Consider the following 14,920-nt stretch of genomic DNA (forward strand, 5'->3'; position numbering starts at 1 on the left):
AAGACAATAGTGGGAAAAATGAATACCATCAAAATATATGCATGCATAAAAACTATAATGAAACCTATTATATAAAATATGCTAATAAAAATGAAATTTAAAAATAAGTAAATAATACTTTATCAACAGAATTTGTAAGAAGAATGAATAAGCAGATAGTGCCACTCAGTTTCTTCCTAGTTACCTGCGAATTCAAATTTCCAACATAGACTGTTCTCCTAATTTCATCAATTTTGGAAGGATCCACATTTCCCATAAGTGGTGGCTGTGGGATCTCTCCAAGTGTTGTAATATTGGGGTCCAGTGCTGCTGCCGGTATGGCTCCCAAACTGCTAAGTGAAACACCAAGCTATAAAAAAAAAACAAAAGTAAACCATAAGGCACAGTTTTCAATAGTCTTCCAACTATTGTTGCTACCAGGAGATCAACTCATCATGAATGGGAGGTATAAAAGGACCCCTTGCTTTAAGCTACACATATCTCAATTATTAAGCGTGAAATCATATTAGTTTTTAATAACAACGTTTTTAACTACCTTTAAACTGACACTAAAAATGAACACTAATTTTTAACCTCCAAGGTAGCTGCATTCTGTTATTTCCATAAAATAAACAGTATTATTGTACACTGTAGGAAAGAGATAAGGTTAAGTTTCTAAGAGCCTGGAGTCACAATACCCCTGTCCATCAAGCATTCAGTACAGTGCCTTTCTGTCTGATGCTCCCTCAGTCAATACATGTTAACACAGAATGCATACACGGTCAGCAAAGTAACTCTGAAGCTTTTCTACATTTTCCTCATTAAGGACTGAGCTTCTTTTTTTAAAGAAAAAAAAAGCACTGTGTGTGGGAAACTATTTAAAGAGCAAAATCACATACTGAAAGAAAAAGAACAAAACTTCAAATCAAAAACACTTAAAAGAAGCTACAATCACACTCGTCTGCAGCATGAGTACTGAAACAGCGCAAGGAGGTGCTTGGAAATATGCGCACCATGTGACTGAAGTTATTAATCTAGAGTATGTGTCCACAATTACTAAGTGAATAAATTAAAAAATAATCCTTGTTATCAACACCAAGAGATCAGTACTACCAAACCCAATTTTATTAAGAAAAACTTAACTCAAGCAAGGTGGCACACAGGTGTAACAACAGAAAACAAAAACAAAAAACACTGTATCATCTTTTATGAAATTTTAAACATTTATGTTTATGTGTACATTTATGAGTTTATGTGCACCACAAAGGTGCCAAAAGAAGGTACTGGATCCCCTAGAACTGGAATTCCAGAAGATTGTAAGGCACCTCACAACAAAGGTACTCAGAACCAAACCCAGGTCCTGTAAGAGCAGTAAGTGCTCTCAACTGTCAAGTCATCTTTCTAGGCTCCATGGGATGGATGATTTTTCTAGGACATTCATAAAATCAGTTTTCAGAACATATATTAGGAAACATGTTTATTTTAAGGTATATTTAAACTAGAAGAGATAGAAGATCTCAGGACTTGAAAACATTTGGCAAAACAAAAGATTTTTTTCAAGGAAAAAATACAACCACATTCCATTTCTCCTTGTGCTATTCCATAAAACTGATTAACTAACAATATGTGCAAATATATTGTAAATGACCAAGATTTAACAACTATTAAATAAAAGCAGTTCCTAAAGATGAAAAAATCACGTCATTTTCTTTTTTTTTTTTTTTTTTTGGTTTTTTTCAAGACAGGGTTTCTCTGTGGTTTGGAGCCTGTCCTGGAACTAGCTCTGTAGACCAGGCTGGTCTCGAACTCAAGAGATCCGCCTCCCTCTGCCTCCCGAGTGCTGGGATTAAAGGCGTGCGCCACCATCACCCGGTCATTTACTCTTTTCATAGTGGCCAGTCTTATTCTTTGGGAAACATGCTAGAGTCTAATCAAGTTAAAAATAAAATCCAAATGCCTCTCTATGATCTAAAAAGCCCTACAAAGTCAGTATCCTATCCAACCCCTACACCTGGTTCTCTCTCACTATGCTGCAGCCAAACTGACCAGCATGGGTTCCTCAAACACAGAAGTTCAATTAAAAATCATTTTGAGGAAAGAAAATTTGCAAAACCTGGCAGTGGTGGCAAACGCCTTTAATCCCAGCACTTGGGAGGCAGAAACAGACAGATATCTTTGAGTTCAAAGTCAGCCTGGACTACAGAGAATGCTCCAGGACAGCCAGGGCTACACAAGGAGAAAACCATTTGGGGGGAGGGTAAAAATCACATCGCTCCATGGATCATAGTGCAGGTCTCCAGAGAAGAATGCTGGGCAAGATTCAAAGTTTCAAAAACCACTTCTTTAATCAGGACAAACTGACCATCACAGTCACCAAGTTTGTGCGCTCCCTAGGAAACACTAGTCACAGTCCTTACCTGTCGAATGGCCCTCCTTTAAAAGGAGTTATGACTGGATAGTTCATGCAAAAACTAAAAGTCCAGTAAGAATTAAGTTAGTCTTTTACTAAGACATCACAAGATACTAATTATGTTTAATTCTACACAGAAAAATCTCAGGTGTCAAACCTTGTTTCATCTTCTCAGTCATCAGGCACTCCCATGACTAACACTAAGTTCCTGTTTAAATTTCTTAGTCCTGGTCCTCTTGAACTGGGGAGTGATCTAGTCTGTGCTATCTAAAGCACCAAGTCCTGGAAATGATTTTTCTAACAAATAACCCTTTTTGAATCCTCAAATTTAAACAAGTCCCAATTATTTCAGAGTAATCCCCAAAACAAGCTCAAGTAAGATGATGTGGGGTAAGTTCTTATGTATGGACTTTGGATGGTGTCACTAACACAAGGTGAAAATAACTTCCCCCTCCTTCCTCACCAGTTTTCACAGTCAGGGCTCACCCACCAAGAGGACTTACACTACTCACTGCCGTCAGAGGGCTGGAGGTCGGGATGGGAAGCAATCCTGCACCAGGCACCAGGCTTGTCATGGTTGGAGCAGGAGCCAGTAAAGAAAGGGCTTTGGCTTCCTCTGGGATTTTACCTGCAGAGGCAAGTTCCAAATATTATGGCGAGCAGAAACACCACACCAACTTTACACTATGATTTTACAATTACCCTTGCACTTAAAAAATAATAATAATAAATGAATCTATCTAGCAGATCCGTACAAAGAAACAAATAAGAACATAAGTCTTTCCTTTTATCCTGCTCTACTAGGAAAAATAAAAGTGAGCAAAACTTCAAAGACTAACAATCTCATTAATGGAATATTATTTTTAAAAACTGAATAATGTAGACAATTATTTAACACTTTGAGCTATGGGTCACCTGTACTGGAAACTTAATGTTCATGAACCAAACGATATCAAGCATGGACGCTTTCCCAGGACGCTGTTTTCGCGGTGATCGAAAGTTGTGTTACACATGACAACCGTTCGTGTTGGCTGCGTCACTAATAGCACACAGAACATCAGATACAGAAAAGAAGAACATTTTTTAAAGTTTAATCCCCAGAAATGGCAAATAACCAAATTAGTCAAAAAAAAAAAGAAAAAGAAAAAAACAAATATGTGCGAATTGAAATTTGCTCGATAATGAGTGTCTCTACCCTGTACTGAAGCTACCCACTGTGAGCAGACAATTCTAACAATTCTCCACCTCCACTCAATTCAGATAAACAAAAGAAACAGGAAACTACAACATGCAATCAGCTTAAATGGTCCACATCCATTCATCAAAAAGGCACCTCACCAACATCAGTAATGCCAGAAAGAATCCAATCCCAAAGATCCTTAGGCAACTGATAAAAAAAATATTCTAACTTTCAGATGCAACTTATGTATACTTATCTGAATAATAGTAACTAGTACTTAAAAATGCTTTTCTTATAAAGTCTGTAACTTTCTAACAGAATAAACTAAAAATCACTTTAGAAGAAGAAAAATGCCTGCAACTTAAAAAATGGAAAATCTACTTTGAAGTTCATGTCCTACCATATTTAGTTTCTGAATTAAAAAAAAAAAAACCTGACAAACTAAAACTTTCACATTTCCCCTAACTTTTTAGCAAAAAAAAAATACTTCTCAAACTTGATTGCATATATAAATAACCATTTCTATTATCAATTAAGAATATCTTAAAACTGTACTTTAAAAAAAATTACAAAGACTGAAATACATATGGCAAGTTTTCAAAAGTATTATGCCTGCTTTCAGTGGTAAAATCCTATTTAATACAACCAGATGTAAGAGAGAAATCTCCAAACAACTTTTTCTGGGAAGATCTCTAAGGATGGATGGAATTCAAGTTGGAATTTAAAACTTTAGATAATGGTTATAGCTTATCTATAGAAAGAAAATTAGAATTAGTTTAGGGGTTTGGGCAAATGCATACTTTCTAATTTTACAGCATCTAAATTTAATTTAACTAATTTCAAAAACGATGCTATTACTTTAACTTCTGGAGAATAAATTTCATAACATGCAGAAAGATAACAAGGTAAGCCTTACTGAAGATATCAAATAACAATGAACTATCAGTTACCACTATTACTATAAATCTATATATGCCACATATACTATACTATTATAATAATTATCACATTCATTTTATCTATTAAAAATAGAGTACTTTTTAAGGTTTAAAACCTGAATACATCTGATGAGTAACTGCTGTCCTGAGGTGGGCACGCTATGCTTCATTTCCCTAATTCATGCACCTCAAAGAGTTCTAGGTTTAATATTATTTGTCAGTAACCAAATCCAGCTATTCATACAGTAGAGGCTACACAATCATGAGCCAAGCTCATTACTTAGTACTGTGTGGCCTCAGTTCTATCTTAAGTATCAGTAGGCTATCAGATTCTCCCAGCTGTTCATGACAACAAACTGTTAAAAATCAATAACTATAAGCTGAATATTATTTGTCTTATTCTATTAGAGATATTTTAAGAAAAGTTCCATTGCTTTATTTCCAAAATAAAATTTATCCTCTAACATTCTACCAGAGTGTATAGAAGTATAAAACACACAAGCATTTAGCATTTTCCCCAAACTATACTTCAAAGAAAACTGAGGGAAACATCTCTCACGCTACTTTGAGTCCTGACTTCAGAATCCATGTAAAAAGCTAGTAACCTCTGAAGAATTCTCAACAAAAAAAGAAAAATTCAAGCAAACAAAAAATAAATGCATGCAAATAAATAACCAATAGTTTTCTCTAATATCCATTCCCCACAGAGGCAACAAAAGGCTTCTTAAAGACCAAGCTAATAAAAGTCAAAGACCTCCCCCTACCTTCAGATTGTTAAAAGAAATGTAATTTTCCTTGCTGGTTTTATATGCCTATAGTTCTAGGGGAAGGATAAAAATTGAAGCCATCAGTTGGGTTTATGAGAGATGTAGACTTGGGGAAAATAATAAGCACTAAGCCCATCAGAAAATGTTCCTACGATTCCAGTAAGCGTTTTAATGTTTGAAGATCAAAACGTACCTCAACCCACAAACACCAATTAAAAGGCCCTGAGCATCTTCCCAGCACTGCACTCTAACTTACTGTGTGACAATTTAGTTCATCTCAAGGTTGAGTTCTGTTAATCATTCCCCCATAAATTTGCAACACGTTATGAATTCTTAATGGAATACCATTTACAAAGAACTGGAAAACCAGCTCACAAGCTAAAAGTGAGAGAGATTTAACAAAACAAAAACAAAAACAAAACAAAACAAAAAAAGGGACAAAATAAAAAGAAATGAAATTAAAGTAAAACAATAAAAACAGAGACAGGGCGTCCATCTTCTGCGGTTCAGACTCCGATCTCATTTCCCCAATGAAGATTTCACTTGGCGGCAGGTTTAGTGGCATGGCAAACAATGCCTGACTCAGGCAAGTGTAACAGGTCTGCCTTGGCCAGTCTAGTCATCTAATAATGCACAAATATCACATAGAGAAAACATACAAAACCAAATTAATAGTCAAAATCCATCTACCAGAAAATGTGGACATAAAGTTATGACTGATGATTAGGCTGACACCTGCTATGTTGATCTTATTTTTTCTAAGTGTTAACATTTATAAAAGGAAATCTGAAATGTACGCAACAACAAAAAAAGGTCATATCTAGACAAGTATAATGAAAGTATATTTTATTCAAAATGGCATGTTTTATTAGCAACAGTTCATGTTCAATAGGTATCAACACCACTTTTTTCCACCCTCTTCTACATTCTGTCTGAACTAAAACCCAGCAAACTGAAAGAAACTGAAAACCCAGGTAAAATGTTTTACATGGCCTTTTCCATTTACACCACAATGCTGTTCCTAAGGCGTGGAGGCGAGCAGTGAGCCCAGTGCACAGGGCACACAAAGACCGCACATCTCCACTCAGTTTCCTCCACTCACACTTCCCTTCGTTTGCTTCTCTCACGCTCCTTTTTAATAGAGCAATGCATTACTTCTTTGTTGGCAGTGCATAATCAGGTTTAACAGCTGTGAAATTCATCAGTTGTATTTGACAAAACTAATAAAAAATGTGTATCAGTTTCTCCCCAATATAAACATGGAACTACAAAATGCAGTAAATGTTTAGATTTGCATGTCCAAAATTGGTAAAAATTTTCTTTCAAAATGATAGCATAAAAATATTTAAGGAGCTATAACTGATTGTGTTTTTATAAATTTCTACCAAGTAAAATAAACAACAGACTTCCATGTGCTCATAACCTTGACAGTTCCTTACAAACCAGAGCTTCTCTGACTGTATGGGATTACAGCAAGGTTCCAATGATTTAAAACTCCTCTTTCAAAATCAGTAATGATAAAAGCCTATGCTATAATCTTATATTTCCAGTTAAGAAATCTACTGAATAGTTCCTGTGCAGTTTCATGGCATGAAACTTTGTAGAATTCATATCTCTTCCTCTCCCTTCTTACTCCCCAAGTAGGTGCTCACTATGTGCTGAAAGTGTCAGATAAAAACCTACTTGGCAAATAATTTACTTCAATCCATCTTCCCTCTCTACTCTAACCCCTAAAACATGAGAGATATGCTTTTAATTTGTCTGGGGGTTAAAAAAAAAAAGGAACCAGAACTTTCTGTTCTGGAATTTCAAAATTACCTGTCTAGGAAGAGCTATATAGCTCTTAACATTCTAAAGCACGAGTTCTGAAACAAGCATAAAACTCACAGAGTGCAACAAATTCCTGATGCACTAAGTGATTTTAATGTTAACTTAGTAATTACAACAAGTTTTAAAATCACACATGAAAAGCCTATTAAATTGTTTCTAGCATATTTTTATGCTATAAAATAGTTACTATCAGTCAGCAAAAAAAAAAGTTCATTTCTGAGGACATTTAAATTTAGAAAATAACCAAATTTTAAAATTTATGTAAGTCAGTCAGTACTCTAAGTTAATTGTACATTAAAATTGTCGAAATCAGAAACCAATTAATTATACACGAATGACTCTGGGAAAACCTAAAATTTTTTAATAGTTGGCTCTTAAAGCACTGCAAGACATAAAATTTAACAGATAACTAGAAGGTCTTTGGCCCTGCTCCCACCTTTGACATCACTGGCTCTTAAAGCACTGCAAGACATAAAATTTAACAGATAACTAGAAGGTCTTTGGCCCTGCTCCCACCTTTGACATCACTCCCACCTTTGACATCACTCCTTGATGGAGGTTTTAAAAATTGCTTTCCAGTTACCCTCCCCAATAAAAGCCAATCAAAGAAAAAAGTTCTAAGTGTATAGCAAAAATTAGACTAAATATAAAACCATATAGTCTTGTAACAATTGAGAAAAACTACCTTAAGAGGATATTTGAAAAAATAAACTGAGCATTTTTCAAATGAATATAAAAATGTCACAACCCCAATTTGGCTGAATGTGTAGCATTTTGCTTGGGAAACTCTTAACTCTGTCCCATTAGTATATACTTACATAAGCATTTTAAATACTTTTCCATACCAACTTAAGTTTTTAAAGTCGAAAGCTCTTCTTACAATCTGCAAATTGGTTACAGAAAAGCCAAAGCCAACTATAAAAGGCAAATATGCAATAAATTTTCTAAGTGTCCAGTTGTAAAATTTCAAATATCCATGAATAATGAACTAACCACTTCAGTATAATTTTCTATCTGGTGTGTTTTTAGAGTACTGGCCAATTTCTAGAAAAGTCAAACACACAGGACAGATATTAAAACAATAAAAAAAAAAACATGAGATACCAACCTTCGGCACAAGGAACTACTATCAGAGCTCTGTCAATAAAAACCGTATTAGTTAGATGCTGGGCCACACCAACACTTGATGGGTCACGAAACTTAATATAACATACTTTGGAGGAAAAAGCAAGAGGTGTGTTGCTGCAAGATAAAAAGAAAACAAATGGATTAATAAACATTTGCATGGTTTTATAATTTTCATTTGCAATTTCTTTCTCTCACCAGACTTAGGTAATTTTCATGGGCTGAAGACAAATTTCAGTCATTTACTGCTGACTTGTCTGACAAAGCAGAAGTCAATCTAGGGCTATCTACAAAACCTGACAAGTGAAATTTAAAATCAATCAGTCCTTGAGTGACATCTGAAAACAGCTAACATATTCTCTGGTAAAATCTCTTTAGAAGATCCAGTTCTCAAGACTTCAAGCTGTAGTCTCTCCCGATCCTAACTGATTACCCAACATTTATATCACTAAAAACAGAGCTAAAGTCATAGCTAGTGGTAGCACGGGAGGTCCAAGGTTCACTGCCAACAACGGAAAAAGAAATCACTGAAAACTTCAGAATAATCATAAAATCAGGTAATACAGAATTAAACAAGGAGTTTTTGTATATACCAGATGGCTTCAGGCTACAGAGAAATGTGCTTTTCGGACAAAAAAAAACAAAAGGTTTTTACAAACAAATTTTATGTAATTTATTTTGCAAAACAGTAGACACTCTAAACCATTTGATTCAATTCAATCTAGACAGACCTATAATAAAAAGGAAACAGCACGTTGAAAAGAGTTTGTCTATAATAGGATCTTGTTATATTAAATAAAATCACTACCTTCATGGGTTATCGATACTACTCATTAAAACACTGAATAACTGTTTAACCAGTAATTACAAGGTCACCTTTGTTGTTGTTGTTGTTGTTTGTTTTTGTTTTTGTTTTTAAGACAGGGTTTCTCTGTGTAGCTTTGGTGCCTGTCCTGGAATTTGCTTTGTAGCCCAGGCTGGCCTCAAACTCACAAAGATCCACCTGCCTCTGCCTCCTGAATGCTGGGATGAAAGGCATGTGCCACCACCACCTGGCTATAAATTCACCCCTTTAAAAAGACATGTTATTTTTAAGTGTGTGTACCTATGTGAATGCTGGTGGCAATCAGGTCCAGAAGAAGGCTGGAACTGGAGTCCCAAGTGAGCTGCCTAAGAGGGCAAGGAGAACCTAACACTAGTGTGTGCTCTAACCACTGAGTCATCTTTCCAGTCCCTACACAGTCATTTATTACTAAATCTGTTCTCTATAATCCTTCACATAAGCAATGTAGAAACAATGTAGAATGACATTAAATGGTTAAAGCTACAGTTACACTGTTAACCTGTGATGGTTAGCATTGCTAGTCTAACTAACTGGATCCACAAACACTAAGAGACAGTTCTACTCCATATTATCTGGATTAGAGTGGTTGAAGGGGTAACATTCCCTGGGCTAAGGTTCTATATAAAACATAAAAAGGAGAGAGCCAAGTGAGCACAGCATTAAGGTCTCTGCTTCCTTACAGTGGACTTAATGTGACCACCTACCTCCTGTTTCTGCTACCAAATCTTCTCCTCCATAATGGACCATAACCCTAGAACTATAAACCAAAATAAATCCTTCCTTTCTCAAGCTGCCTTTATCACAGCAAAAAGACTGATATCCAAACACTGTAATAATATTTGCATTTAAAACTTAAGTCAATATTATAAATATATAAGAAGTGGGACCACTTAAGTTTTTCTTAAATATTTATTTATTTATTTATTATGTATACAATATCCTGTCTGCGTGTATGCCTGCAGGCCAGAAGAGGGCACCAGATCTCATTACAGATTGTTGTGAGCCACCATGTGGTTTCTGGGAATTGAACTCAGGACCCTTAGAAGAACAGGCAATGCTCTTAATCACTGAGTCATCTCTCCAGCCCTTTAAGTAGTTTTTTTTTTTTTTTTTTTTGGTTTTTCGAGACAGGGTTTCTCTGTGGTTTTGGAGCCTGTCCTGGAACTAGCTCTGTAGACCAGGCTGGTCTCGAACTCCCAGAGATCCGCCTGCCTCTGCCTCCCGAGTGCTGGGATTAAAGGCGTGCGCCACCACCGCCCGGCTCCTTTAAGTAGTTTTTAAAACTACAAATTCTTTCCTAGTCGGCTCAATTTCCTCTCTCTCACCCACCTAAGGTCACCAATTCACAGCAGCCCTCACTAAAAACCCTTCCTCAGCAATCAATCACCTGGTGTCACATAAGTAAACACCCCATTCAGATTTAAGCCACCACCTTTACATGACCACACCTCTAACCTAGATCTGTCCTGAGATCTGAACAGCCACATCCAAGAGTCTGCCTGCTGAATAGTAATTACACTTTGATGCACCCTTATCTCAGTTAGCTCACAATCCATTCACTGCCTTCTCTGCTTTTCAGTCCCGCCAGTATCCTATATTTTCTGTTTAGTTAAAAGTAACGGGACATTCTCTGTTTTGGTATCTGGGAGTCACTAGTTTTACAGTAACTGACACTATTCACCAAAATTTTCAATGCTCCTTCTAAGTGCACTGTAAAATTAGACTTTTCTACTTCATGAACTTAGTTGTGTCCAAATAATTTGCCTTGGTGGATCAACAGAACTAACATCTGGGTTCTGCAGAAGCCTCTTAGCCCCTTTCCTCTGCCACAGCCACCGGCAATGTTCCAGAGACAGAGAGCTGATGGTTCACTTCATCTCAGAGTGCTTCACTGAGGCCAGTTCTCAGTGAGAACCACCAACGCGTGTTAGGAAATAACCTCTCTTGTCAAACTGAGCTTTGAATTGCCAATCCTGAGTCACTCCTGATCCTTGGCCTTTCCAACTTCCTCATCTCCCAAATACAAGTCATCCTAAGTCCTTCCTCATTCTCACTACTGAGGTCTTATTTCAGGACCTCAGCAATGCACACCTGGATCATTTTACAGTTCCCAAGTCAATCACTCTTTGTCTAACTTTAATCCCTTATTAATGGTCTTCCACAAAAGTGCCAGTGTGATCCTTAAACCCTAAATTGCATCACATCCCTTAAGATTACATTTCCTTGGAGGCGCCTTTGTGTTCCGGCTTCATTTTATATATATTCAAAACTGCAGACATATATTCTGGGCATGGGGAGTCTGGGCATGCTGCTGCACTCAGGGAATCTGATTTCCTCTCTGTCTCTCCTTTACACTAATTCCACCTTTCTTTAAGACTCAAGTCTCAATCCTCTGAAATCATCTAAAGATATCACAGGCCTCAGGCAGCCCTCGCTGAGCACCATATGCAGCTTCAGCAGGGCATTAGCACAATTTATTTGAACACCCCCCCCCAACACATTCTATAAGTTTCTCTAGCCCCTTCCACAAGAGTCCACTTCACTGGCTGAACACACCACCTAATTTGGGTAGGCAGGCTTGAAAAGACAAACTCAGAACAATCAGACTCTTTTTAGAAAGAGGCTTGTGTCAGATGTGGGAGTAGAGAGTAGGTCCATAAAGAAACAAAGAAGATACACAAAGACAAACAGCCTCTTGAGAGAAAAAGGCAGAGTCTTTGATTGCAGCTACCTTTCTGATTCCCAGTCCCAGGACCCAGGAAGCCTCACTGCTCTATGGCCATTACAGCCTTTAGTCTTCAGTTTAGCAAAGATCTTTTTTAACAAACACCAGTACAGGAGATAGGTAACACTTTCTGTCCTTCCCAGCTAAAGCGAGTCAAAAGCCTACTAAATCCCTAAGAATTGAAACAGGAATATGTTCAGCCCTCTCTCTAATCAAGAATCTGACAAGCCATCCATCACTAAGTTGGCAGACCTTTTTGTGAAAAAATGCATACCTAAATTGTCACTACTGAAAATGAAAAATGTATCCTCAATATCTCTACTTCACTTTAAATTTAATATTTATGGACACAGTAAACCAGCCCAATTTTTAAAGAAACTACATGAAAGGTGTACCAGTAAGATCGAGAAACCTGGGAACGGATCTAAAAGTGGTCTACTCTAATGAACACAACCATGGTACATACATGTAAGGTATATAGTACAGTGGTTCTCAACCTTCCTAATGCTGAGACCCTTTACGACAGCTCCTCATGTTGTGGTGACCCCAACCATAAAATTATTGTTGTTGCTACTTCATAAGTATAATTTTGCTGTTATAAATCATAATACAAATATCTGTTTTCCAATGGTCTTGGCAATCCCCATTTTAAAGACTATCAGAATCACACGAACAAATAGTTTTATGCATGAATTATCTAAGGACTCCAATAGTGCTTTAGATGGGACAGTTCTAAGCCGTTCTTATGAACTGCTGACACTGCCTACAGCCCTTCCAGTCACTACTGACGATCAAACACTTCCAAATGCACCTAGTTTAAACTCCTTCATTTGTAATTAAAAATTAAAATGATGGCCAACATACGACAGAATTTTAAAAAGCACTCACACAGGACGTGTCTTTAAATATTACTGTAAAGCACAGTAATATGCGAAATGCTTATTAGAGATTAAGTAAAAAAGGCTTATAATCACAGTGTATAAATCCTTTGATTACACTGTATTATAATAAGCACATACAGAGAGCCAGAAGGAAAAAACATGCTAATGGAAGGAGTTTGGTGGGGTGATGCTAAGATCACAGACTTTAACCAAAAAAGAAAAAAAGAAAAAAAAAATTACAGACTTTCTTGTTCTCCATTCTACATAAAATGGCTGCTAAAGCTAGGTTATGAAGCAGCCCCCCGCCCCCAAAGGGCTCTGGTGTGTTGAAGGCTAGGTCTTCAACTGCTGGTGTTACTTAAACAGGTGAATGCACTATTAGTATTAGGAGATGGGGGCTGGGCTAAAACACTAGGCTGTAGCTTTAAGGAGATTTTATCTTGTCGCTGGCTCCTTCCAGCAGCCTGGCTACAGGCTGAATCAGAGCCAGTCAGCACAGACTGAAACCTCTGAAATCCTGAGCCAAAGTAACTCCTTGCTTTCTGATCTTAGGTGTTTTGCCATGGCAACAAAATCTAGCAGACACAGCATGTTATTTCTTTAATTAAGTTACTTTAAGTAGTTAGACACTTTAACTTTGGTTATTTAAACTTGAAAACCAGAGCAAGCAAGAAAAACTGCAGGTGAAAATCTCCCTAGTGTTAGAAATCAAAAGAATTACCCTTGGGGGCAGGGGTGGTGGTGAGGGGGTAATGGGGGAGTCAACTGAAGGAGGGCACAGGGAAACTTGGAGGACACAGGTACTTCCCCACTGTGTGCTTGCTCCATTGCTGTTTAACTCTGTAAAAATTCATTGAGCTGCACACCATGACGTCCATTTTTCTGTATGAATATTTTCTCACAATGAAAGCTTACTGAAAAAAAGCAATTTGTTTAAATAGGTTTTCATGGACTATGAAATTCAACTATTGTGCAAAAAATTGGGCAGTAATTCTGGGTACTTAATTATGTGGCAACACAAAAAGAATGATATTAATGAATGTCTACATAAACTCTTCTTTAATGTTCTGTACTGTCTGTACAAGCGTGTGCACACGGGGTGAACTGTACGGAGACGTCAAGAGTCTAACCTTCAGGAGCTGACTTCTCTCCTTCCACAGTGGTTGAGACTGAACTCAAGACAGCAGGCTTAAGAGGCAAGCCTTTTCACCTGGTGAGCCATGTTACTGACTTGTTTACAGGAATGCTTAGTTTAAAAATTCCAATGAAACTGGCCCCTGGGGAAACAGTACAGCACTTTCCACACAGCCTTCAGAAAGATCTGTAGGATCCTGGCACTCACAGAAAAGCAAGGTGTGGGGTATGCCTCTGCAGCACCAGGGAATGGAACCCAGCAGATCCCTAGAGTTAGCCAGCTAAGCCGGTTTCAGGGTCATGACAGACTGTTTTAAAAACGCAGTGGAAGCCGGGTGGTGGTGGCGCACGCCTTTAATCCCAGCACTAGGGAGGCAGAGGCAGGTGGATCTCTGTGAGTTCGAGACCAGCCTGGTCTACAGAGCTAGTTCCAGGACAGGCTCCAAAGCCACAGAGAAACCCTGTCTCGAAAAACCAAAAAAAAAAAACACGGTAGAGCGCAAAATAGGGCTATTTTCACATTTCACTGAAGAAATGTATTTCCAATTTTAAAGCGAATAACCACTCAACTTCTAAATATTAATCACAAAACAATGTCTATATGATAATCAAAACAACTATCACTGTGTTTGACAAACATTCTACTGACTGCACCAAACTGCATAACTGCATCATGGAGAGGAAAACCTGCCAGTAATGTTGTCAGTGTCCTGCAAAACCAGAACCAGGCACTACTCCTGCACTTGTGAAAGGTAAACATTTGTCTGGCAACAACTTTGCCAAAGGAATTGATTACTTTGTGACATAATGACTCTATTTTAATACAAATAGCAACCCTTTTCATTCCCTTTGACCTTTAAACCCCAAATAATAACATTTTCCCAAGCAGGAAAAGGAAAGAGGGTTTACTCAGGGCCGGTAGACTCTTCAAGGTGCATCTTCCCAGCTGTCCTTAATACCTGGCAGTGCTGCCACCTGAACCCAAGTTCCAAGCACCGCACCAATGGCGACTCACTGCGAACGAAGTCTATCCTGTGACATATTTCCTCAATACTCTACGGTCCCAAAGTTAATTTACAAGAGCTCAAAGAGCCGGGCATTGGTGGC

The 14,920-nt window shown here is 37.6% G+C and overlaps 1 protein-coding gene across 3 annotated transcripts in view; it reads right to left on the reverse strand.

The window, feature by feature from the left end:
* The window catches only part of Srek1 (splicing regulatory glutamic acid and lysine rich protein 1), a 35,105-nt gene that overhangs the window by 18,001 nt on the left and 2,184 nt on the right, over nucleotides 1-14,920 (reverse strand). The window contains exons 2-4 of one of the 3 annotated variants that reach the window (XM_005366574.3): nucleotides 8,213-8,346; nucleotides 2,902-3,017; nucleotides 185-349 (exon numbers count right to left, since the gene is read on the reverse strand). In XM_005366574.3, coding sequence (XP_005366631.1) covers nucleotides 185-349; nucleotides 2,902-3,017; nucleotides 8,213-8,346 — 415 coding nt within the window. Of the gene's footprint in view, nucleotides 1-184; nucleotides 350-2,892; nucleotides 3,018-3,304; nucleotides 3,849-8,212; nucleotides 8,347-14,920 lie in introns of those variants that run through there. The other 2 variants (XM_005366573.3, XM_013353557.2) reach the window with 2 other exon arrangements.

Source organism: Microtus ochrogaster, unplaced genomic scaffold (genome assembly GCF_000317375.1).
Source record: "Microtus ochrogaster isolate Prairie Vole_2 unplaced genomic scaffold, MicOch1.0 UNK11, whole genome shotgun sequence".
Classification (NCBI taxonomy): Eukaryota; Metazoa; Chordata; class Mammalia; order Rodentia; family Cricetidae; genus Microtus; species Microtus ochrogaster.